The sequence below is a fragment of the Rhamphochromis longiceps genome, linkage group LG8 (genome assembly GCF_057381845.1).
Source record: "Rhamphochromis longiceps isolate RC_006_pf linkage group LG8, R_longiceps_female_GT1.1, whole genome shotgun sequence".
Taxonomy (NCBI): Eukaryota; Metazoa; Chordata; class Actinopteri; order Cichliformes; family Cichlidae; genus Rhamphochromis; species Rhamphochromis longiceps.
The window spans coordinates 15,416,783-15,440,655 of NC_140564.1; the positions used below are offsets into that span (position 1 = coordinate 15,416,783).

At 39.6% G+C, this 23,873-nt stretch overlaps 3 protein-coding genes across 5 annotated transcripts; all 3 read left to right on the plus strand.

Annotated features, from left to right (window-relative positions):
• Positions 1-208: 208 nt before the first annotated feature.
• On the plus strand, positions 209-2,394 carry LOC146663282 (parvalbumin beta). Its single transcript, XM_085415950.1, has 5 exons — positions 209-290; positions 762-829; positions 1,191-1,323; positions 1,768-1,877; positions 1,969-2,394. Exons 2-5 carry the CDS (start codon positions 769-771, stop codon positions 1,992-1,994), a joined length of 330 nt encoding a protein of 109 aa, XP_085272076.1. The 5' UTR covers positions 209-290; positions 762-768; the 3' UTR covers positions 1,995-2,394.
• Positions 2,395-4,533: 2,139 nt separating this feature from the next.
• On the plus strand, positions 4,534-7,763 carry pvalb9 (parvalbumin 9). Of its 2 annotated transcripts, none has more exons than XM_085415258.1 (5): positions 4,534-4,787; positions 5,597-5,664; positions 6,156-6,288; positions 6,756-6,865; positions 7,491-7,763. In XM_085415258.1, exons 2-5 carry the CDS (start codon positions 5,604-5,606, stop codon positions 7,514-7,516), a joined length of 330 nt encoding a protein of 109 aa, XP_085271384.1. In that variant the 5' UTR covers positions 4,534-4,787; positions 5,597-5,603; the 3' UTR covers positions 7,517-7,763. The 2 variants fall into 2 exon arrangements, with proteins under 2 accessions (XP_085271384.1, XP_085271383.1); XM_085415257.1 differs by having other exon boundaries at positions 4,536-4,764.
• Positions 7,764-8,758: 995 nt separating this feature from the next.
• ccz1 (CCZ1 vacuolar protein trafficking and biogenesis associated) lies at positions 8,759-23,292 on the plus strand. 2 transcript variants are annotated; one of them, XM_085415951.1, is made up of 18 exons: positions 8,759-8,913; positions 10,397-10,472; positions 11,398-11,494; positions 11,587-11,684; positions 11,953-12,046; positions 12,190-12,270; positions 12,359-12,406; positions 13,109-13,267; positions 14,668-14,751; positions 15,381-15,556; positions 16,144-16,225; positions 16,732-16,793; positions 19,068-19,179; positions 19,532-19,565; positions 19,732-19,849; positions 21,850-22,008; positions 22,534-22,661; positions 22,803-23,292. In XM_085415951.1, exons 2-18 carry the CDS (start codon positions 10,459-10,461, stop codon positions 22,856-22,858), a joined length of 1,602 nt encoding a protein of 533 aa, XP_085272077.1. In that variant the 5' UTR covers positions 8,759-8,913; positions 10,397-10,458; the 3' UTR covers positions 22,859-23,292. The 2 variants fall into 2 exon arrangements, with proteins under 2 accessions (XP_085272077.1, XP_085272078.1); XM_085415952.1 differs by lacking the exon at positions 13,109-13,267.
• The last annotated feature ends 581 nt before the right edge of the window (positions 23,293-23,873 follow it).

The following is a 23,873-nucleotide window of genomic DNA, read 5'->3' on the forward strand; positions in this document are numbered from 1 at the left end:
CCAAATCAGCAACATATATTATTAGCCTTATGCAATATTAAGCACTTTCACATAGGCCTACGCTTAGCCTACCATTTAAGCATCTTCATTTATGTTCATATAAATAGAACAGCTCTGTCTACTGGACACATTTTTTGACTGACTGCTTTGCACACAGTGTCTGTTACATAGCCTATGCATCATATTTCGGGTGAGACAAGGTATATAAGCTGGTGAGAGTCGCTGGGGGCTTTACTGCAGTCACCAGATTCATCTGAGCGAATCCACTCTAGTCTTAGCCAGACCCTAAGGTGAGTTTCACTGAAGAGTTGCAGACCTGTAGGCAAGTCCACTTCCTGACTCAGAGAGTTACAGGGCTTCTACTTCTTCATGCAATGGGATGTAAATCATGTCCAGATTTTGAACATCACAAGGCCAGATTTCAGCTTTGGACTAACAGAGGAACGAAACGGAGAAAGAGAAAAAAAATTCAACTACAGATGCAAAGGAGATTTAATCTTTTGCCTTTTGGAAGGCTTTATTTTGGAGAAATTGGACTACCTTTTGTGGCTTGGAAGACTCACAGAGAGGGACTGTGAATTATACTGCATGGCATAATGAGTATTGCATGAAGCTCTGTAACTCTGAGCAGTGCACTACAAAGTGCACTGAGGGAAGTTAAAAGGTGGCCTTAGATTGAGAGTAAAGCTGCTTCATCGTGTCAGATTTCCCCACAGCCTGACTGACTAACCGATGACTTGTCCTCTTCTCTCCTCCCTCAGTTAAAAAATGGCATTCGCCGGAGTCCTGACCGAAGCTGACATCACTGCAGCCCTTGCAGCTTGCCAAGGTAAACATGATGAAACTCATAGCATTTTAACCTAGGGAAAGCCTAGACAACAGCCAAACTGTGACTGCAAAAACTTCGCATCCGGTTGCAAAATATTATAAAAAAAAGAAAAAAAAATCTCAGGTGTCTGCCAGTAGTATAGAGAGCTTTAAATGGCTGTATGTCTCAGCATAAAGCATGCACCAGTGCATCTACTGTAAGAAAAGCTGACCTGCACATTAGAAAAAAAGCTGAGTGATGGTCAGGAAGGGAAAGTGGATACAACCAAATGCCAGGCCTTACATGCAGAAACTACAGCCTCTGCAAAACACACCACAGCCTGTGTTTGTGCTATAACCTCCCTCTGTCCATCTTTCCACAGCTGCCGATTCCTTCAAGCACAAGGAGTTCTTTGCTAAGGTCGGCCTGGCAGCCAAGTCCGCCGATGAGATCAAGAAGGCCTTTGCCATCATTGACCAGGACAAGAGTGGCTTCATTGAGGAGGATGAGCTGAAGTAGGCACCCTCTCTTAAATTTCACCCACAAGCTCCTCAAAGCTCTTGTAGCACTGGGATCATCTTTCTCTGGCTCACAGTGAAATCAGAATGATGTCAGAGGCCCAAAAGCATCTGAGAAGCTCGGGCTACTGGGTGTTCTCCTAGACTGCAACTCAATACCAGTTCTCTCCTTCAGTGCCTCTCGCTGTAGGGTGACGTAGAACAGAGGACAAAGGAAAGGAATTGTAGCCTGCTTACATTTTTTTCATGACAAAGCCCAAAAACCTCAGCATCCAATAGAACAAGAAGCATTCAGTTAGAGATATTTAATATGCTTTTTGAATAGATGATCGGTTTAGCACAAAATATTCACTGTGATCCCAGAAAACAACTGTTCAAAGAAAGGCTTCTCTTTTAAAAATAAAAAAAAGCTCATCTTTTGTCTCTGATTACCCTCTCCAGGCTGTTCCTGCAGAACTTCTCTGCCAGTGCCAGAGCTCTGACTGATGCTGAGACAAAGACATTTCTTAAGGCCGGTGACTCTGATGGCGATGGCAAGATCGGAGTTGATGGTGAGGAAATCTTTACCTCCAGAAGAACAATGTAAAGGCCATCCAACAAAAGCAAAACAATAACCTTCTTTCTTTCTTTCTCCCTCTACAGAGTTCGCTGCCATGGTCAAGTCTTAAATGAATGAACTGACCAACTGACTGACTTCACAACTCTAAAGGAACAACTTGAATCAAGACATCCTTTTCCTCTCTTCTTCTCCTCTTCCCATTCACTCTCTCTCTGTCTGTCTCTCTTCAGTTCTCCACACCACTTTTATACACTCAACCTTTCACCCCTGACCATGGACAAACTGCTCCCTCTCTTTCTTTCTCTGGCAGTGCAGACCCCAATGCTGTCCACGATGAATGTAACCAACTAAGTGTATAGCGTGGTTGACTCGTGTCTTTCTCTCTCTCTCTCACTTCTGTCGTCGTTTTACTGTGACTTCTGCTTTCTGTGAGATCAGTGATGATGCACTTTTAGGGCAAACGGACGGACGATGAGAAAACAATAAAGGTTCTTTTTTCAGTAAGACAAGTCTGACCCTGTTCTTTGCTATTCAGTTGTGAAGTAGTAAATCAATGATAGCTTCTTTTTTTTTAAAGAAATTCAAAAACATTCTTTTAAATGCATGAGAAAACTTCTACATGTAACATCCACCCACCCACCTATCAATTCCCCCATTGCCTGTGAATTGGCTCTTTAGGTAATCTTTAGGTAATATGGCTCAGATGTGCCTATTTTAAGAAAATAAATCAATGCTAAACTTTTAACTAAAATGCTAAACAAGTAGGCGAATGTCACACAGACAGGTAATTGACTCTGTATAAATGATGATCATAGCCAACATAATGTCACCCCCATGGGTTTGTATAGTCCTGTATTGAAGTCACGAGTTCAGAATTTTGCATCACCGTCTGAGATTTTGGAGCCAAACGTTGAATAGGTGATGGATGGGTTAAGGGGGATTGTAACATGTAGTTCTTTTATTGAATCGGTTGCTAAGACCATAAAAGAAGGGGCATTTTCTCTTGTACATCCAGAAGAATGCAGTTTTAAAGCACATCTGCAACAGCATGTATCTTCTGTGAACAATTCATGGAAGTGATATGATATGCAATGTTCAGAAATCAACCCACCTAAAACACTTCAAAAATATCTATGTGCAAACTGACTTTAAATCATTTGATTACGTGTAGATTTTACATGTAGTTTTATTACAAGTACAATGTAAACCTGTGAATTTAATGGACTCTGTTCAAATGAAATGTACTTGATTTGTATGCATTCAGTTTATACTATATTTTCCTTAATGAGTCATTATTTAAATAAACAAACCTTTTTATTTTACTCAAAATTATCTATTATTTATTAAGTGCCAGTAGTTATATCAGACCAAATAAGCCTGTTGCAGCAGACCAGTTGAGTGCACATACTGTATATGCAAAATTTTCCACTATAATGCGCTCAGTTTTTGATTTGTGTGAGGTGTAAGGTCCTGTTTTGGTTGCTTAAATGCATTTTTTTTAATTGACTTTTGCACTATTAATGCATTACAAGTACGTCCAGCTGTGCTGATGTGAGACTTACATAACCTCTTAATCTAGATTCACTAATACGCTGACACACACCTGACTCCTGCTCTACATAATCCAGCTCTTATCTCTTACAGTATCTGGTAATGCTTAAATTCCACCTCCCTTCCAAAGTGGGAGAAAAACCAACAACAACATACAAGAGCAAAACTTGATTGATAATCGCAATAATAGTAAGCAACCACAAGGTGTCGCCATTTAAAATAAATAAATACAAAGAGGGTTTTCAGATGCTTGATGGTTAAAGTTGCAAACGTCGAGGCTTGGAGATAAAGAGGTGGAGTTACTCTTGGGGTAAATAGTTCATCTTTTTGTGTAACAAGTAGGTGAGACTGATGAAAATGCTGTTACTTGCAAAGTGTTAAGTCAGAGATTTGCAGCAATTGAAAGTTTGAAAAAAATAATTAGATTTATTCCCCCTGGTTCTAGTTACAGAAAGCACCCGTCCCCCCCTCTTTCCTAAAGCCATTAGTGCTGACTGGATTCACCAGAGACGCTGTTGCGTCAGATGGTTTGGAAGGCTTCCCCCTTTGCAGGAAACAAATTCATCAGTTTAGAGTGGCAGGCTGCCAGCAGGCTCTTCAGCACAGGCCCCACCCAGCCTCTCACCTTTTAGCACAGGTGCATGAGTGAGAGCTTCAAAACCTCTGACAGTAACAAATGATATGCATATATCTAAATTCTCACTAAAGAAACTTGTAATCTTCATGTTAACTTGTTAGGCAGGTTGATGGCTCACTTGCAACAAACACTGAGGTTTTGACTTCTGAATTTTTACTATCAGAGCATGCGTAATGGAGTATTTCTGATAAATTACGACCTGCTTGAGTCATCCAAATCAAAGAGACTCTTCATTAAAGAAACAAAACAAAACAAAGAAATGATGCCAGACTGATTATTGGATACTTTTAAGGTTTCAAATGCACCTGCAGGGAGAGAGAGAGAGAAGAGAAGAGATGGGATGGGGAAAATGTAAGGGAGGGGGAGAGAGGGAGAGCAGTGTAACACAGGGGGAGAAAGTTGATTGGACGAACCACACGCTGCCATATGAGTAACGGGGGAAAGGGAGAGAGAGTAGGAGAATGTGCAGCGGATATAAACCGTAAAGGTTAATTGGACAGGTGAGCGGGTGAGGAACACGAGACGGAGGCGGCTGGCTGCGGGAGAATTTGATCCTCGGACAGATTGGAAACTCAAGCATCGCACTCGTCGTATATAAGGCAGAGCCAGCTGTCGGCAGCCACCAAAGAGTCTTATTTGCTGCTGCTGCTGCTGCTGCTGCTGCTTTTGGACCCGGACCGAGGCAACTGCGGTGAGTAGCCCACAGCTGCACAGGTAAACTCTCAGTACAGGTGTGGTATCTGTCTGGTGTGGTCTGTTGGTGCAGTGGCACAGCCTTTAGACTATTTGGGTTACTTTTTCAGGGACGTGACGAAAGTTTTAAATTCGTCTAGCACTGCTTAATTCCTCCAAACATGACAGAAAGGTGAGATTTTTGACCAAAATACAGGTTCGGGCTGTTTCTGCTCATGCTTTTAACAGATTCCCCTAAAACAACCTGATAAAAACTTGCAGATCATTTTTTATCTACGTTTATTTTTTGTTTAAAGACAGCAAGCTGTCTAGCGCTCAGGGGAGGGTGTTTAAACTTTTCCTAGTTCTCTTTTTTATTCGTTCTGAAATGGAAGTTTAAGTATCACAAATTTTACTCCTTCCCTCCCTCTGTTGATTTTTTTTTTTGTAAAGTCCCTAAGTGCCAATTATTTTTGCACAGAGCCAATTAAGCACTTCAAACAAGGCCAAAAAAAAAAAGCCGATTAACAAGCTCGCAGGGGAGATCCAATCAAAAAGCACAATTAACCTGGCATCAACGATAAGACAGAAAATATGTTTGGAGTTTTTTGATAAAATAGAGATTGTACATAAAACACATGAAGCCCACTCATCAAAAACTCATAACCTGAGGTCTTATGGGATGATGATATTAACCTAGATACCACTACAGATATTAAAAAAGGTAATCCAGTGTGATACAAAAGTGGGCTGAGAGGATATCAAACAGCCAAATGTAGGTTAAGATCATTAGAAAAAAGAAAAATACAGACCTATGTGTGTTTCTTTAAGACTTTTCTTCTATTTTGCAGGACCAACATGTCACTCACATCCATTCTTTCCGCTGACGACATCCAAAATGCCATTAAGGACTGTGAAGGTAGGATGTCAACTTATGCACACTGGACCACACAATAACTAAACATGATCAATTATGACGGTTGTATGACTTATATGCAAAATAAAATACATTAAATGCCGAATAAACGGTTGCTGTAGTCGAGTTCTTTGGTTTTGTTTTTGTTTTTGCAGAAAGGTGCATAATCTTCTCCACAGCTTTTCAATATTGTACAGTGTCCTCGCTACTAAAGTCGCACCCGCTTTAAATCGGAATTTATTTATTTATTTACTTTAAAAAGGGGGTTTTAATAATCTTCTCTGTTTTTTATATTTGTGGGGGCATGGCTGCTGGCTTTAAAAGTTTAAAAAAAGAAAGAAAAAAAGGGGGGAGGGAAGAGGAAAATCCCTCCCTCCGTCGCTGCAGACACATGCCGTTTTAATCTCCACATCACCTCCCGGCCCGGTGAACCTCACGGGTCAGCTCTGTTTCTGTATTTGTTTCTCTTTTTTTCAACATTTGTATGCTTTCAGCTCCGGACACTTTCTGCTACAAGAAGTTCTTTAAGCTGTGCGGCCTGTCCTCAAAGACACCCAAGGAGGTCAAAGATGTGTTCCAGATCCTCGACGAGGACAACAGCGGCTACATCGAGCACTCTGAGCTCAAGTGCGTAAAAGGATACGGGGTGTCTGCTCTCCCAGAGGCGCTGAATCTTAGTCTTTTCTTTTCAATATGCACTTTTGTTCCTCTACCTGGATTTACTCCGTCAACTAACTGACCCAGTGCGGTGTGGCTTCATATTTAATGTGAATCTATCTCGTATTATTTCTCTGATAGAAAGAAAAAAAGAAAGAAGGAGGCTCGGTACATTAAATCACACAGTAGTACTCTATTACTGTGATGAATGTTAAGCTGTCTCGCAGTAATCCACTGTGAGTGGTGTTTTCATTTCATTTCTGTTACACAATTCATCCTTTTTTTGATAAGAGGTTTGACTTGTGCAGTCCAGTTTAGGAAGTGGTGTCTTTCTCCATGTTCTTATTATTTTCTGTTTTTAAAACATGCCGTATATTGTCATCCATAAATATCAGTCATGGATAAATATCATTGTGTTGCATTGTGTGTGTGTCTAGGTTTTTTCTGCAGCGGTTTATCCCCAGTGCACGGACACTGACTGACGCAGAAACCAAGAGCTTCATCTCAGCAGCTGATGATGACAGCGATGGCAAAATTGGAGTAGACGGTTGGTATCTGGTTTCTCACAAAAAAATCAGCATGTGGGCAGAAATGATCTTATTAGTTGGATTAAGACTCAGCTGGTGGAAATGAACCAACACAGGCTGTGCCAAAAGAGACGAACTGGGTGATATATGAGATTTAGTGTGTGTGTGTGTTTGTGTGTGGGAGGGGGGGGGGGGGGGGTGTCTTTCACAAAGAATCAGAAAACATCAGAAAACCTTAAATGCACTATACATCTATGAGGTGAGAGAAGGTATTGTTTTTCTATAATGTTGAAATCCTGGGAATGTTTCATTGGTGTATTTTCTGATCCCTATTTAAATTATGCCATGTGTGAACCACACATGTTGATATTAAGGTCATCATCATGCTCGATCATTTGCCCCAGTTTTACCCATTATCCATTTGCAAACAAAAAAGTTGTCTTAGTTAATAGGATGAAGGATTTAGGCGATCCAAAATGGACCGCTTTAGTCTGTGTTTATTGTTTATTTACCAGCTCTTCCCTAATCCTGGAGGGAATTGACACAAGATTTAGATTTGCTTGTTTTCTTGATTTTTGTCACGTGGCACATGCAGAGCTATGATTAATTCTGAGTATTCCTTTATTTGTTTATTCTTTTCCCCAGAATTCCAATCCATGGTCCTATCCTGAGTTTTCAGATGAAAAAAGTTCAAGCATTCAGGTCCTTTGGTCACTTTCCCACATCTGGAGTCTTCTGATCCACTTCCAGGGATTAAATATGTTTTCTATTAATGTCTGTGTGCACAAATTGCTTTAAAAAAGGCCTTTTTTTATTTTAAAGGCATCACAACTTAATGTGTCTTTTCATTATATTGGTATGTGGTTTCTCGTCTGTAGCATTCCCCCCTGACAATGAATGTGGTAAATAAACATGTGGAAACACACACACTTGTGAACTGACTGTGTATATATTAAACGAACTCATATTATGGTGTTTAGTATGCTTTGATGATAAAGTTATACATAAAGCAGTGCTTAGCACTGGTGCATCATATCAAGACGTTTGTGGGTCTAAATTTCCCTGTCAAATGTCAGCCTTTGTTACAGAAAAGGCCTCTCCATGTGTTGCTCAAAGTCCAGAAGACATGCCTGTTAGATTATTTGGCTGTAGGTGTAGAAAAAAGGAAGATAAAGAAGCTTAAATTTATAGAATAAAATGGATATATGTAAATATTTGGACACAACTTGTAGTGTAAAGCACATTGTTGTCGGTAAGACCCGAAACACAACATATAAATGGCAGTCTAAATCAAAAACAAATACACACAAGATTACAGCTTTACTGGAGGTCAAAGGAGCTTGCAAAGAAAAGCATCTGGACTTCTTTAAGTTGCTTGAAGACGTTTCACCTCTCATCCGAGAAGCTTCTTCAGTTCATGAGAGGTGAAACGTCTTCAAGCAATCAAAATAAGTCCAGACGCTTTTCTTTGCAAGCTCCTTTGACTACGATGACCTGGATGACTGAGAACCTTCACAGACAGCTTTACTGGAGAATCAAAAGAAAAACAGTCTGGGTGCAGGCATGTTTTGGTGGCACTAATTCCTAAGTATCAACTGTACTATTCATCATTTATAACCTGAAATGTCCGTAATTAAGAAATGTATGTTTTAAAGATTTAATTTTATATAAAGATAAGATATAAAGGGTGCAAATTAAGAAAAAAAAACATTTTAAAACGAAAAAGACAAACTTTGTATCTTGCTATTATGTATTTAAAAATTCTAATTCTGTAATATTATTGCACAGCAGTATGCTTACTCAGCAAAACGTGTTGTGGTCAGTTAAACTGGAGCACCCCACAGATCATTTGAACCCCCTATTTGGAGAGTAGGAAACTTTGTTTGAAAGCGGTTTGACCCGAGCGACTGAGCTTGTAGCACCTCGTAACTAAAAGCAGGAAGTTAAGGATGTGAAGTAGAATGCAAGCGGCTTCGCTTCCCATTAACACCATTTACGCATTAGTTCTTTTAATTTTCACTGTCTGTATCAGCGAGTACATGGACGTGTTGTGTTTATCTTCTGTAAGGTGAGTGTTACTGTCACGGTTCACTGACGGTTCCTCCGACAGCCAACACAAGCCTACAGCTAGCAGAGCCAAGCTAACAAGCTAGCTGCTCTGAGTGACTCCGGCTGGTCGCTGACTGGATGTTTGTCAATAGTAGTACACAATCACATAAATTTCCTTATGTGTTTGTTTTGTAGTTTATTATAACACATATTGTATAAAAATATCCAAGTATTTCTCTCTGCCGGCTAAAGTACAGTAGTAGCATTTCATTTGCAGTACCGTATGTGTACGAGACAATAATGACAAAATGTAAAACGAGTAGAAAACAAACACACCCCTTAAATGTAGAGGTGTAAGCGTCTGAACTATATCACTTTTATCTCCAGTAAATGAAGTGAACTGCTAAAATTTTACCTTGCGTGACCTAGTGCCTCTAACTTTAACCAAAATGGTCAAAAACTGGTACACCGTTTTATTATTATACACAGCAACATGGCTGCTAACTTTTAAATGCAAATATCTAATAAGCAAATCGCATGGCAGCAGTTCAGTGCATTTAGACACGTAGACATGATCAAGACGACCTGCTGAAGTTCAAACTGAAAATTAGAATGGAAAAGAAAGATGATTTTAAGTGGCTTTGAACGCAGCATCGTTGTTGATGCCAGACAAGCTGTTCTGAGCATTTCAGAAACTGCTGATCCACCGTCTCTAGGGTTTCCAGGGAAAGCGAAAATATCCAGTGAGCATCCAATTTTGGAATTAAAATGACTTGTTGATGGCAGAGGGGAATGTTTCTAGGTGATAGAAAGGCAAACTTATACAAATAACCACTAGTTTACAACCAAGGTATGCAGAAGAGCATTTTTGAAGGCATGACACGCCAAAGCTTGAATTGGGGGCTACAGCAGCAGAAGACCACACCGGGTACCACTACTGTCAACTAAGAACAGGAAATTGAAGCTGCAGTTCACACATGCTCGCCTAAATTTTGATTTCTCCTGCATCATTCAGAGGGTAGGCTTAGATTTTGGTGTAAACAACATGCTTTGTATCAACAGTTCAGGTTGCTATTGATGGTGTAATGGTGGGTGGAATATTGTCTTGGCACTCTCTTTGCCCCTCGACCATTGCTTAAACACTACAGTCTACTGTAGCATTCTTGCTGACCATGTTCATTACTTTATGACAACAGTGTAGCCATTTTCTGATGGCTTCTTCCAGCAGGGTAACAGAAAATACTCTGTGGAGGCCATTTAAGTACAGTAAGCGCAATCTTTAGATCTCAGTGAAATAGAGAACTAATGGAGTGAGAGATTCCCACCATGTATGTGTAGGCAACAAGTCTGCAGCAACTGTGTGATGCTATCATGTCAGTATTGGCCAGAATTTCTTAGGAATGTTTCCAGCGCCTTTTAAAATGTGTACCTTACCAGTAGTGTATTATTACCAATGGATTTGTGTCACTATATAACTGGATGTTGTTGTCTTTGTTTTGTAGGAACACGGCATGCTAACCAAACGGCCACTGGAGCAAAGGAAAGGCAGACACAAGTTACACTAATGCTGATGATCAGGTGAGTTTAGGTGACTGAATATTTTGGTCTTCCCTTTTTCCATGCAGTATTTTGGCCCCTATGCAATGTTTTGGTCTCTGTGACCTTACCATTCCCATCCTAAATGATCATAGCCCCTCCACCCTTATTTATTTATTATATTATATTACTGCCCTTGTATACACCCCCACACTGCTTCTGTTTCAGTGTTTCTACATACACCGTGTATAGTCAGGGGTGCACATACGTGGTTCGCAGGTGCGCATTCGTTGTCAAAATAAAAGACGCGCACCAGATAAGAAGTTGCAATGCGCATTTGCGTACATATAAAAGCCACTGTTTTTGTCCGCTAGAGTGGGATTTTCACAGCATATTTTGCACTACATCTGTGTACGTTCATCATTTGTTTGAAGCCAGTTCACCTCCTGCAACCACGTTTCCGAGTATACGCACTTCTTTTGCGGTTCGGACTCTTTCTGGCATTTCTTTGGAGGTGGAGGACCACCAAAGTAATTGCTTAAAGGAGCTTGCTTCTTCGACATCTTCAAGAGTTCTAGTCAAAGGTCTGTCCTCCTCCAGAAAATCTTATGTACGCAAACTGGCGTTGCAACTTCTTATCTGATGCACATCTTTTATTTTGTTAGCGAATGTGCACCTGCAGACCACTTATGTGCACCCCCATATTTAGTTTAATCACACACACACACACACACACACACACACACGTATGTGTATTTATATATATATATATATGAAAATATGAAATATACTGCTTTTTCTTCTTTGTATATTATTTTCTTTACTTTTGCACCTTTGTGGTCTTGCTACCCAATTTCGCTGTGCAAAAAAGTGCACAATGACAATAAAAGGTCCAAGTCTAAGTATTACATAAGAGCAACTTGGATGGAGTCTAGAGGTATGTCACCTTTCTCTTTGTGTGCCACAGCCCCAAAATGGCCTCAGGAATGCAAGAGAAACAGTACACACCATCTTTACTCAGTTTTTTCATTTACAACCCCACGTTTGGACCTCGAGAAGGAGAGGTGAGTGAGACTCCCTGATAAAGAGTTCTTATGCAAACCTTTTTAGCCTTTAGATGAAAAAAGCATGCCTAATGCAAATATTTTTGTTTTAGGAAGAGAAAAAGATTCTGTTTTACCACCCCAGTGATGTTGAGAAGAACGAGAAGATCCGAAATGTCGGCCTTTGTGAGGCCATTGTGCAATTCACCAGGTATCAGTATTATGGTGTATATATTACTGCAGCAGCATCATGGCTGTATTTGCAGTCTATTTATTTGTACTTTGAGCATAAATTTAAGCGTTTGTAGCCGTGATGAAGCAAAAGGAAGCCTGAAGCACAATAGAAAAGGGAAATGTTGCAATAAGTGGTCAGATGCACACTGATAAATACCTAGTGTAAATACAGACAGAAATTTAAGAGCCGTGCGTGTTGTTTGGGTGTGTCGCCCTTCTTCACTGTCACATCCCCTTTGTTCCAGGACGTTCTGTCCAACAAAACCAGCTAAATCCCTGCACACACAGAAGAACCGGCAGTTTTTCTTTGAGCCCGAGGAAAATTTCTGGATGGTCATGGTATCTTGCAAGCTTATGTGTACATCACCTTCCCAGTATTTAGTCTTTGTCCAGAGTTTGTCTCCTTCATTTTAAATATCATTCTGCTCTTAACTCTTTAATGCTCCTTTGTGCTGTTTTATTAAAAAAAAATCCATCCTCAGGTGGTTCGAAATCCAATGATTGAGAAACCAAACAAAGATGGCAAACCACCTACAGTAGAATATCAGGAAGAGGAAATGCTTGTGAGTACTGAAAAGTATTCGTGTATGTCTTCATTGTTTATCTCTGAGTATTGCCAGTTGTACTTAGCTTCCCTCTTGCCTTTTGTAGGATACCGTTTATGGTGCAGTGGTAAGGCAGTGCTACAGCATGTATAAGGTGAGTTTGAGTGCGGTTTTAGAATTTGCCATACTTTTTAACATTTACAACACAAAAATCACTTAAACCACCAGTGTGATAAGTTGTTATTTAGCAACACAGACCCAAACCATGACACAGCCACCATCATGTTTTACAGATGAGGAAAAGGTTTTTATACTGGAATGCACTTTTTTTTAATGCATTCCATTTTAAGTCTCTTCTTTTTCTCTTCTTCAGAACAAAATGTTTATCATTCACATCAAAACGTCCTTTTTAAAATTATTTAGTCATTAAACATTCTCGCTTGTCAGCATGACTTTGAACAGAGTGCAGATGAGCTGTGGTGATGTTTTCAAGTTCAAGTTCAAGGTTCTTTATTTGTCACATGCATAGTTATACAAGTATAACACACGACATGTGCAAAAATTGGGGGGGGGGTGTAGAGGAAGAACATAATATATATATATATATATATATATATATATATATATACAGACATATAGTATATACACTGGGTGAATGTGCAGTAGTAGCAGCAAGCAGGTGAATTCTGTACATTAATATGAATAGACATCTGACTATTTTACAGGATAGACAATATAAACATATTTAAAATTAAAGGAATTGAAATGTACATTGTGCCTTGGTTTAGAGTGTCTGGAAGAGAGTCCTGTCTCAGTCAATTATAGATGATGTGAGAGGGCGGGTGTGTGTGTTTAGGGCACGGATGGCTTGGGGATAGAAGCTCCTCTTGAGTCTCTCTGTCCTTGCCCGGAAGATGCGGAACCTTCTACCAGATTGCAGAAGTTGGAACAGTTTGTTGCCTGGATGGGACGGGTCCTTCAGTATCTGCGCTGCTCTAGTCCGGCATCTCCTGGTGTAGGTGTCCTGAAGCGGGGGGAGAGCAATCCTGCAGCAGCGTTCTGCTGTACGGATCACTCTCTGGAGAGCTTTTTGGTCCTTCACACAGCTGTTCCCAAACCACGATGTCATGTTCTGTGTGAGGATGCTCTCCACAGCGCCTGTATAGAAAATCCTGAGGATCTTTGGAGAGACCCTGAACTTCCTCAGTTGTCGTAGGTGATACAGGCGCTGCCTAGCCTTTTTGGTCTGGACCTGAATGTGGGCAGCCCATGTCAGGTCTGAGGAGATGTGGACACCAAGTTTTGACACAAACATCGTTGCTATTCATTGTTCTTCTGCCGATGAGCTACTTAGCAAATTTGAAAGCGTCCTAGAGTGTGTGCTAGCTTACCATCTTCATAATGGTGATTCGTAAATAGTAAAATAGTTGTTATATATCACTGATCTATTCTTATCTTTCTCAAAGCGCTTTATACAACGTGGCTCATTCACACACATTCATACTCTGAGCAACGCATTGTGGAGCACGACTTGGGGTTCGGTATCTATCTGTAGTCAAATGACTACTCTATTAAATCTTAAAATAATTTAAATAAATATGTAATTAATGTTAAATTACTAATGCTAGAGGTTCACAAACATTTCCCCTCACAAATACACATTTCACGGCTCTTGAAATGACATGAAATAGTACAATATATATTTGTTTGACTTGTTAAGAAATATAGAAAATGTCAAAGGGTTCCTGCTGCTGTGTGTAGTGATACATTTATCTTCTGGATGAAGAAATCTTTGACTTAAAGTTTAGTAAAGTAATTAAAATAAATGTCATTGCTTTTATCACATTTGTGTTAAAATTGTATTTTACTGCATTGGAGGCTTATTCTAATAAAAAGACCTTATTCGCTCAAAGCCATGTAATGACACCCTAGAGTAGTGTTTCTCAACTCTGCACCCCCAGAGGTACTCTGAAGTGTTGCAGGGGATTTTTTTTTTTTGTTCATTTATTAGATGTGTTCTTAATTCCCGAAATTATTCCTGAAATAAATAGTATTTTAAGTTCCTATTATTACTATTTTAAGGTTAATCTATAAGAGAAAAATGACAGACAAAATGTAAAAGTTGCAATCAGCTGAAAACACAGGAAGAAATTAAAAAGAAGGCAACATGGAGTCAGTAAAATACTGTTGTTTCATTTAAATTTAGTGCTGGTCTTTTCCGGTTGTAACACTTCTCATGAAGTCAGGTCTGTGCATTATGTTGAGGGAATTTTGCTTGAAATATGTAATGAAAGGATTACATTACTGGGGGGAATGTTGAATCATTGCTCTTGAGTGTCACACATTACTAATTTATACCTGTATGATGCCAAAATAAGTCATGTTTTAACAATGCTCATTTTCCTCATGCTGTAGCTCTTCAATGGCACCTTTTCCAGAGCAATGCAAGCTGGCGGAGTGGAGCTGCTCATGCAGAAACTTGAGAAATTCTTCTACAGGGTAATAAATACTCACAAGCCATAACATTTTTGTTGCTAGGCGGATATGTTTTGAGTTCAGATCATGCATGCATGTATATTGACCATGCTTTGACAGGATGATTCCCTTAGAATGCCGGCATGTGTGTTTTTAACAGAACTCATTCGAGCCTGACTGTCCTTGTTATCACAAGGGTTTCCCTCACTGATGACAGTTGTCATAGGGACACTGTTTATTTGTGAATGCTCCCGTTACTCTTGGAAAGCTGTAAGATGTTTGCAGTCATGGTTGACGTCTTGATCGTTGTCTTGTCCCCATTATTTGTCTTCACGTCACACTTCTGTCAACTAGCCGGAACATTGCTTTTAAGGAGCTGCTTTAAAAATTAATTTCTAATTAGGGAATACCCTTCATCCATTAACACGGGCTTCCCTGTCCACCATGAAATCTAAAGACGGGGAGAAAGAGAGAGGCTGTGGTGTGCTTGTCAGAGGTTGAATGTCAATGCGGTACAAGTCAAAGAGTTTCTTATATCCTCTTTTCTGTATTGAACTGTAAGCAAGCACTTGTGGGCAGGTAAACTAAACCCTTTCTTTTTTGCGTCTCCTGTGTCTGTGTGTGTCCGTGTGTTATCACGCTGGGGTTTCCAGTATCTGCAGACTCTCCACTTGCAGTCCTGCGACCTGCTCGATGTATTCGGAGGCATCAGCTTCTTCCCATTGGACAAGATGACCTACCTGAAGATCCAGTCTTTTGTCAACAGAGTGGAGGAGAGCCTCAGTCTGATCAAATACACAGCCTTCCTGTATAATGACCAACTTATCTGGTATACAACACTTGTTGATGCTGTGCTTTAAACTGTATGTTTGTCCATCAAACCCACCATCTGTCAAATTTGACTGAGCCATCCGGTGTATTAAGGTAAAATCCTGTGCTGGCATCAGCACACGAATAATGGCATGCTGGGTAAACAGTGGTGGTTCTAAACACAGCAGTTAATCCTCTTTGTGGTTTATGCGCTCCCTGACATGTCACTTGTTTTTAATTGTGCTGTCGGCCACCGGCTCTGTGTGTAAGCACAGGGGGAATTACATGATCGCTAATGAAATTACTTGAGAGCAGCATAATCGTTCACTGTGAACTGAAGATGGACAAACAGGAAGGAATATTTAATTACTGTGCAAATTAAGCAGCTGCATCTGCTGCACAGCACTCATTGAATCCCATTTATAGCCACTGCTGAACAGCAAATAGTAAGGCATTTTCTCTTAATATCTATCCAGTGATCCATAACACATTTGACAGCACACCTGATAAAAATGAATCCATGCATTTAGTTTTTTTTTTTTTTTTTCATTAGTGCAATGTGACGTTTACAAGGTGTCATTTTTGGCATCGTGGTCATGTTTACAGGAGCGGGCTGGAACAAGATGACATGAGGATCCTGTACAAATATCTGACCACCTCGCTTTTCCCCAGACACTCAGAACCAGAGGTAGGTGGAGTGAAAAAAGTGGACTTCTGCAGAACTCCAGCCCACTAGATTATTTTAAGGGCAAATCGAGGAATGGTCAAAGGAGGTGTCATGACTGTAGAGAAGAGGACCACTGCTTCACGATATTGCATAGTGTATATCATATGACAACATGGCTAACTTGTCTTGATAAATCTGTACAGCTAATGCTAAGCTTTTTATATAATTTGTAAAACAGGTCTGTGTCCATGGTTTTGTTAGTTTCCATAGAAGGATCCACCGTCATTAAAACATACAAAGCTACTGTAGCATTTAGAGCAGTTTGGCTCACTGGGATCATTTGCACAAACGTTGACCCCATTATCTGAAACTTTGGCTGTGTTTAATATAAATATCTGACACTTTAGTAATATAATGATTATTTTCTGACAGAAAATATGACCTAAAATAAGGAAAGCATAATAGATCTACTTAAATAATTGGCTAAACAATCCATAATTTTACTCTCTTGTATTTGCTTGTTTCAGTTGGCTGGCAGGGACTCCCCAATGAGACCAGAAGTTGCTGGAAATTTGTTGCACTATGGGAGGTAAGTCTATGATCCCTGCGCCCATCTCTTTTAATCCAACCCCCTGCAGTGGTGCGGTTACTAGAGTAATGTCATTCGTGGGCCAAGGCATCCCAGATACGTCAAAAGGCATGTTCTGGATGCACATATGAATGATAAGATACAGATGCATGTGTGTGTGACACCATGTGTGATTTCGACCCACTGACAAGCAAATTAGATAACGAGGTAACTCCCTTGGCTAACACACCGTACTGTTAGCCAAGGGGTGGAGTATCACTCCAGCCTCGAGAGGTTTCAACTTTCTATTTTGTTTCCGTGTCCATGTGTAACAGGAGAAAGTTTGCTCAGGTGTTGCCTCCCTGCCAAAGCTTATGTCTGCATGCTGCTTAAATAACTTGTGTCTCACGATGATGTAAAGTTGCTACAGTGGTCCGAGTGTGACTCTTGCTGAAATTACACGGGACAGACGACACAGCATTTCTTGAAAAATGCTGAGAAATGTTTTTTAAATCAAGACAAGGTATTGCAGTAATGGAAGTTGCATAGGATTGCAGAGTCTGTTGGACAACACTACACAATAGACGTGCATTTAATTGGAAACATTAAATTGTTACACATAATTTTCAATTCAATTCAATAAAACTTTATTGATCCTGAAGGTTGACCCCGAAGGAAATTGGGTTAAGGCTGCCGACCTTTGCCAGCGCTGACTTACCCTTCTGACCATACATGCATTACACAAACATCACATGGGGAAGACAGGTCAGAGAGGTATAACAATGGAAAATGCACCACATAAGGAAAGATAAGGAGAAAAAAACACCTCTGCACATGAAAAAACTCTAAATACACCAAAGAAACACATGACAAGCAACAGGGGTGTGTAAAGGGTGAGAGACAGCCGATTTAGACAGTGCATCCGGGCCTGCGTGCACTGGTCTCCTTGATCCACCGTCAGCATCGGAAGGGAATAAGCGTCGAAGGCGTTTGGAAAGGGAGGGGGGATGAGTGTGTGCATATCAGTGTATATGTATGTGTGTGCGTGTCCAGAGTTCAGCTGAGACAGTGTCCTTTGCCCTGCTAGGCTAAGTAAACAGTCTTCCAGCCAACCCAGGTGGCCTTGGAATGGGAAGGAACAGACTAAACACAGTCATTATCAGGGTGTTTTTGTTCGGCTCCAGCCTTGCGACCGCAGCTGGCGCCGAGAGGGTATCCGCATGAAGTGATGGTGCTTTTTACTTTAGTGCGAACAACTCATATGAATTTCAAAGCTGTTCTAACAGTCCAACACTGGTCTCTCAATCTCCCGTTGGAGAGCCGTGAGCTTTCTATGATGTTATCCAAACTTACGTTCTGTGATGTTGTCGTTTTTTTTGCTCAAAGAGCAGGTTCTGAGAACTCACGACCACAGTTTAAGTGGTTTCTCTAAATTCCTGTGTAACTATATAACAGTGAATTCGTTGTTCTGTTGTGAACAAAAGAGGCATAAACGGTTTTTGCTCCTGAGAACATTAAGCTCATATTTGTGTGGTAAATTCCTGATTAGATTTGGTGCCATCCATTATTGGCTTTAGGCTAATATGCTACTTTACTACAACTGTTGATTATTACGGAGAAACGTGCACTGTGATGATTCATAACACATCAGTCAAAACAAATAAATACTTCGTCTTCCGGAGATTACAAATACATCTACGCAATTTCAGGGCCATCCATCCAACAGATGTTGAGATAGTAGATAGATTCATAGAAATCTAATGTGATTAGAAATAATACCTTAACTGCTTCTCAGAGGATGAGCTTTTCCTGTTTTGGAAACCTCATGTGCTCCCAGCATCACGCATATCTTAATATTTTCATTCCCATCATTCTTCAGGTTCATTTCTTAACTCTTTCCCCCATAAAGATGACATTTGATGACCTCCCCTGTACCCTTAATGACGAGTTTATATCAGTATATTTTAATAAAGATGTGGTTTGATAACCATTAAAATAGTTTCCAGGTTTTTCTAAGGGAAGCTGCATTGGCAGAGACCACCCTCTCACATCCAGTCATGTTGTTCTATAAACAGGCCTGAAATATGATAGAAACCGTTCAGCTCAGGGTTACTCCTGGTTTCAAGGGGTAAAGAGTCAATAGCATCGTGTGCTTTTGTTTTTTGGTGTGTTTTGGGCACCAATTGAGCTTTCTGATTTTCAGTCATTTGGTTTTGAGTAATTAGATCATCTGTTTTGATTTTGATACCTGGTCTGTGAATATGAACCCAGGCACACTGCGTCTGTCTTTTTCAGGTTTTTGACAGGACCTACAAATCTGAAAGATCCGGAGGCCAAATTCCGATTTCCAAAAATATTCGTCTCTGCAGAGGATGGCTACGAGGAGCTGCATCTGATTGTTTACAAGGTACAGTAGGTTAAATGCAACACTCTGGCATGACAGGCTTGTTTCATTTCTCTTGATTTATTTAGTTTTGATTCTTTTCTTTTTTTTTCTAATGCATTAAAAATGAGTGGGCAGTTGTTATTCATTTTTAGGAGGATTCTTGTAATCTGTGACTGGGGGGGATTTAACCTTTTTTTCTGTTTATGAATAGTAGATTTGGGATAAAATATATTCCACTGCTCTGTCAAAGGATGTGGACTTCAGGGATTAGTGCGCGGAATTTTAAAATGATGAAGTATATCCCGCACATTAGTGTGATTCCTGGCCTGTGTGACCTTGATTTTAACCTGCAGTGATCTGCTTTGATCTCCAGGCAATGAGCGCAGCAGCTTGTTTTATGATCAGTGGTAAGTGTGTGTGCCCTCCCGGTTTAATGATGAAAGTTCACTTTCATTTTGCTTTTTTCAGTTCGGCATTTTGATGTTTTTGCTGCTCTTATAAAACGTAATTATTACATTTTCCTCACCTTATGTCCAGTAACAGCTGACAGTTCACTCGTCTGTTTCCTAATAGCCTCTGTGGAGCTGACGAGGGAGTTCTGTGAGCAGTTGGACAGCTTGGTGGGCCCTCAGCTTACTTTGCTGGCTTCTGATATTTGTGAACAGTTCACAATCAACCGCAGGATATCAGGGTTTGTTGCAATTTCTCCTCTTTCCTAGCTTTTAGCTTGGCATGTTCCTGATCTAATCTCTATGTGGTGCTGCTACGCTTACCTCAGCTTCATTTTACAGAGAATACAGGGCATAATGATGCACCTCTGGGCAAATTACAAATATTGTTGATATAAAAAGTGATACGGACAAAATGCCATACCTACAGCAGATATTTATTCATTTTATTTTAAAATTATACATAAAGATTGCAACACAAAACCAGGGTTTAGAAACTAGACATACATCTTATTGTTTGTAGCTCAAGAGTTTAATATTATATGTTTACGACATTGAAGGACTATTTGTGTGCTTACAGTATTGTGCAAAAATCTTGAGCCACCCCTTATTTATTTATTATATTTTGCTTCCAAGCAGCCAGACTTTCTTGTAATATTATAACATATAAAACTGCATCTTTAGATACTTTGTTACTAGCAGCCTGCCACAAAAACACATCAACGTTTTCCCAATTCCTTAGTTAAATCTTCAAAAATGGCAAAGAGAACACAGTTTGAAATGCATGAAATTGTATTTTTGCATCAAGTAGTTTGATTTTGTGCAGTGTTATGAAGAAATGTGGAGAAACTTTACAAGTGGATGTCAAGAAGTCATTTTTAAAGAACTGGAGTGAAAATCAGTGGCGACTAACTAGAGTGATGAATCCACATTTGAAATGTTTGGTTCAACTTTTCATCAGTATGTACTGAGGAGTCAGGTGAACAGTATAACCCTGAGTGTCTGCTTGGTGGAGGCTTTATCATGGTTTGGGCTTCATTGCAGCCAGTGGGGATCTTGCCAAAATTGATGGAATCCAGAAAAGTACCAGCAGGTTTGGTCCACCATAAAATACCATCTAGAAAGTATTTGATTGGCTCCAGTGTCATTTTTCAGCAATGATAGTGATCCCAGACCCAAGGCCAAAGCATACCTGGGTAGAAAAACACGAGACTTTTGCACATTACTGTATTCAAAATAAATCAAATAGTTTTTTTTCTACTTGTGCCTTTGTACAGTATCAGGAAGACTGGGAGGATATTTAAAGGCAATCTGAACTCCAAAATTAGAAAATGAGGCTAGAAAAGAGCGGTCTCAGGTCTCTTTTCAGAATAACGTACCTTAATGTCATTTGTGCGTCATATTTGTAAGTATCGATGACATTCATGTTTCTGTCAGTCAGTCTGCTATAACTAGAAAGCTGATTGATTTGTGTGCTTGGTGATTACACTTCCCACTTTGCTTGTCATTGGCCTGTAGCATTAGCTCTGCCTGGCTGGCAGTGATAGATGAGACTCTTACTATCACTGGGTGGCGTCATGTCACTACTTAGGGGTAACTCAAGCAGTACAGCTTTAAGGACTGGCATCCTGGTCAACGCTCCTTTAATTCCAGCAGTTAGCTTCAGACACGGCCCGGCAGGTAATCCAAACCTGACCGAGGCAGTTTGATGGGCTCCTTTTTAATCACCCTAGTGAAGAATCCACTCAATAAATAATGCCACTGCAAATTTATCAGCTAGCTTTCAGGTCTGTGTCCTGGTTTGGCCTCGTCCAATGGTAAATAATTACACACATCATGTATAAAAATCACCTATTTGAATACATTCACACACATGTCCATAGATGCAGTTTAGGCACTTTTGTTAAGTAAACTCCAGCTCATTAACTTGGCACAGCGTGGGTAACCAATGAAGCAGGGATAAGTAAAATGATACCTTGGTTTAAGGCTTCATTTGGTAACAGTATGATTTTAGAGACTGGCCCAGCCTCTTTAACTTTGTTTGTCTCTTACTCTAACCGATCTTACTGGATATCAAGGTAACACACATTTCATGCAGATTTTGAAAAGCTGTGCTGGCACCTTAAAGTCATAAATCCCAGGTTCTCTAAACTATCAGGTATAAAGGATAATTTGTAATACTAACATTTTATCGGCACTTTTTATAAGTTGCTTAACTTTTGCTTACTTTTGTTACTTTCAGGCCAGAAAAGGAGCCCCAGTTTAAGTTCATTTACTTCAACCACATGAACCTGGCAGAGAAGAGCACTATCCACATGAGGAAGACCGCCAGTGTTTGCCTCACCTCTGTCCATCCTGACCTCATGAAGATCCTGGGAGATATCAATTGTGACTTTGCCAGGTAAAATCAGAGGACACTTTAGTGAAACTTAAGCTATATTTACTAAGTGCCATCAGGCATTTCTTCGAGAGTTCTCTAATGACAGTTCACAGATGGTACTGCTGGTGTTCCTAATGGTGACCAGAGAGGATAAAGAATTGATTAGTTTTGGTTTATATAAAAATAAATAATAATAATAATAATAATAATAAGAGTGATCACAGCAGCATTAGACCATCTTTAGTTGTGTATTTTAGAATCAAACAAAGAAGATGTGTACAAGTACAAACTCATTTTCCCAGCGTTTCAGCACAGCCGTGTAATTTTCAGTTTTATTACGACACTCCTGGGATCTTTGCATATCCACATTCTTTCCGTCTTCGAAGCAACTTATTACACTGCAATCCTGCAGTGTAATAAGTTGGGGGGTTTTGAGTAGGTTAAAATGTTCTCTGGTACATTACATGATCTCTCAAGCAACAAAGAGCCCACTGTGAATGTGGTGAACACCTTCGTTTGAAACATGTAGTTCTTTCCGTCTTTCAGGGTTGACGAAGATGAGGAAATCATCGTAAAAGCTATGACAGACTACTGGGTAGTCGGCAAAAAGTCAGACCAGAGAGAACTGTACGTGATCCTGAATCAGAAGAACGCCAATCTGATCGAAGTAAACGGTACGTCTCCCCTATTTGGCATAAAGCAAATGTATGTCATTCTTACCAAAAGTACACCATCTGTCCCAGTAATCTCCTCTTCTCCTTACGTTGACCCTTGTCTTTTTTTTTTCCCTTTTTCTTTTTTTTTTTTTACTACAGAGGAAGTTAAGCGGCTTTGTGCGACGCAGTTCAACAACATATTTTTCTTGGATTAATGGTGAAGACACTAAAAACTGTTGCAGGGTATCTTGACAGCATCAGCGTAATGCAATAATTGCATCGTGAAATTAACAATAACAATGAAAAGATTCCTCACATCGATTTGGTTTTTTTATTTAACCTTGAAAAATTGTAATTTTTCTTCTGTAATTAAGTGTAAAAAAAAGAGAAAAAAATCCAGGTTTTGACTGTATGTGTAATTTTCTTTCTTTCATTTTCTTTGTACATACTTGAGCGATTTGAAACAATTTTCTTTCGCATTAAAATGTGTTCATACACTTTTATAATGAACATATGACACTTTTTCAAATATATTTAAAAACTGACATGCTCATACTCCGGCTTTATTTGATGATTCCGATGCCATGTCAAAAGATTTGTGGTTTGTAAACAACTGCCCTAACTTCAAATAAATTAAGAACCAATTTTCTGCAGTGTACTGAATATTTTAAGTCTCTTTGGCTTTAGACACAAAAGCGAGTAAAGGTTTTGGAAACTCCACAACATCATTCTGATCATGAGTCACTGAAGTCAGGAAAACTCATTAAAATGTAAAGAATAATAAGGTGTGGGTCACCTCTTTGATAACTGTTCAGTGCAAATTAATTGAAGGTAAGTGAGTAGATGGTAGCATTACTTAGGTTTTTGTGGCGTTTTCTTTGTTTTGCTTTGTTGTTTTGTTTTTTTTACATTTTATAACAAAGACATCTGTTCAAAATAATTAATTCCAGTTACTTTAAAAATAAAAAGGATGAGGATGGGCTAGAATAACACAAATATTAACTTGTGATGAACTCCTGGAGCACTTGAAACATGCCAGAGATCATAGAAATCTACTGTTCCGTGGTTCTTGGTAAATAACAGAGAGCACTGAATTCTTGGCACCTATGACATATTAAGCTTCTAATATCTTTTTTTGGTGCTTTTACAGGAAATGTAGTTAGCAAAATCTTACAAAAAATCTCATGAATTAGGCTTGAACAGCTTTTTCTTTTGGTTTTGTCTGAACTA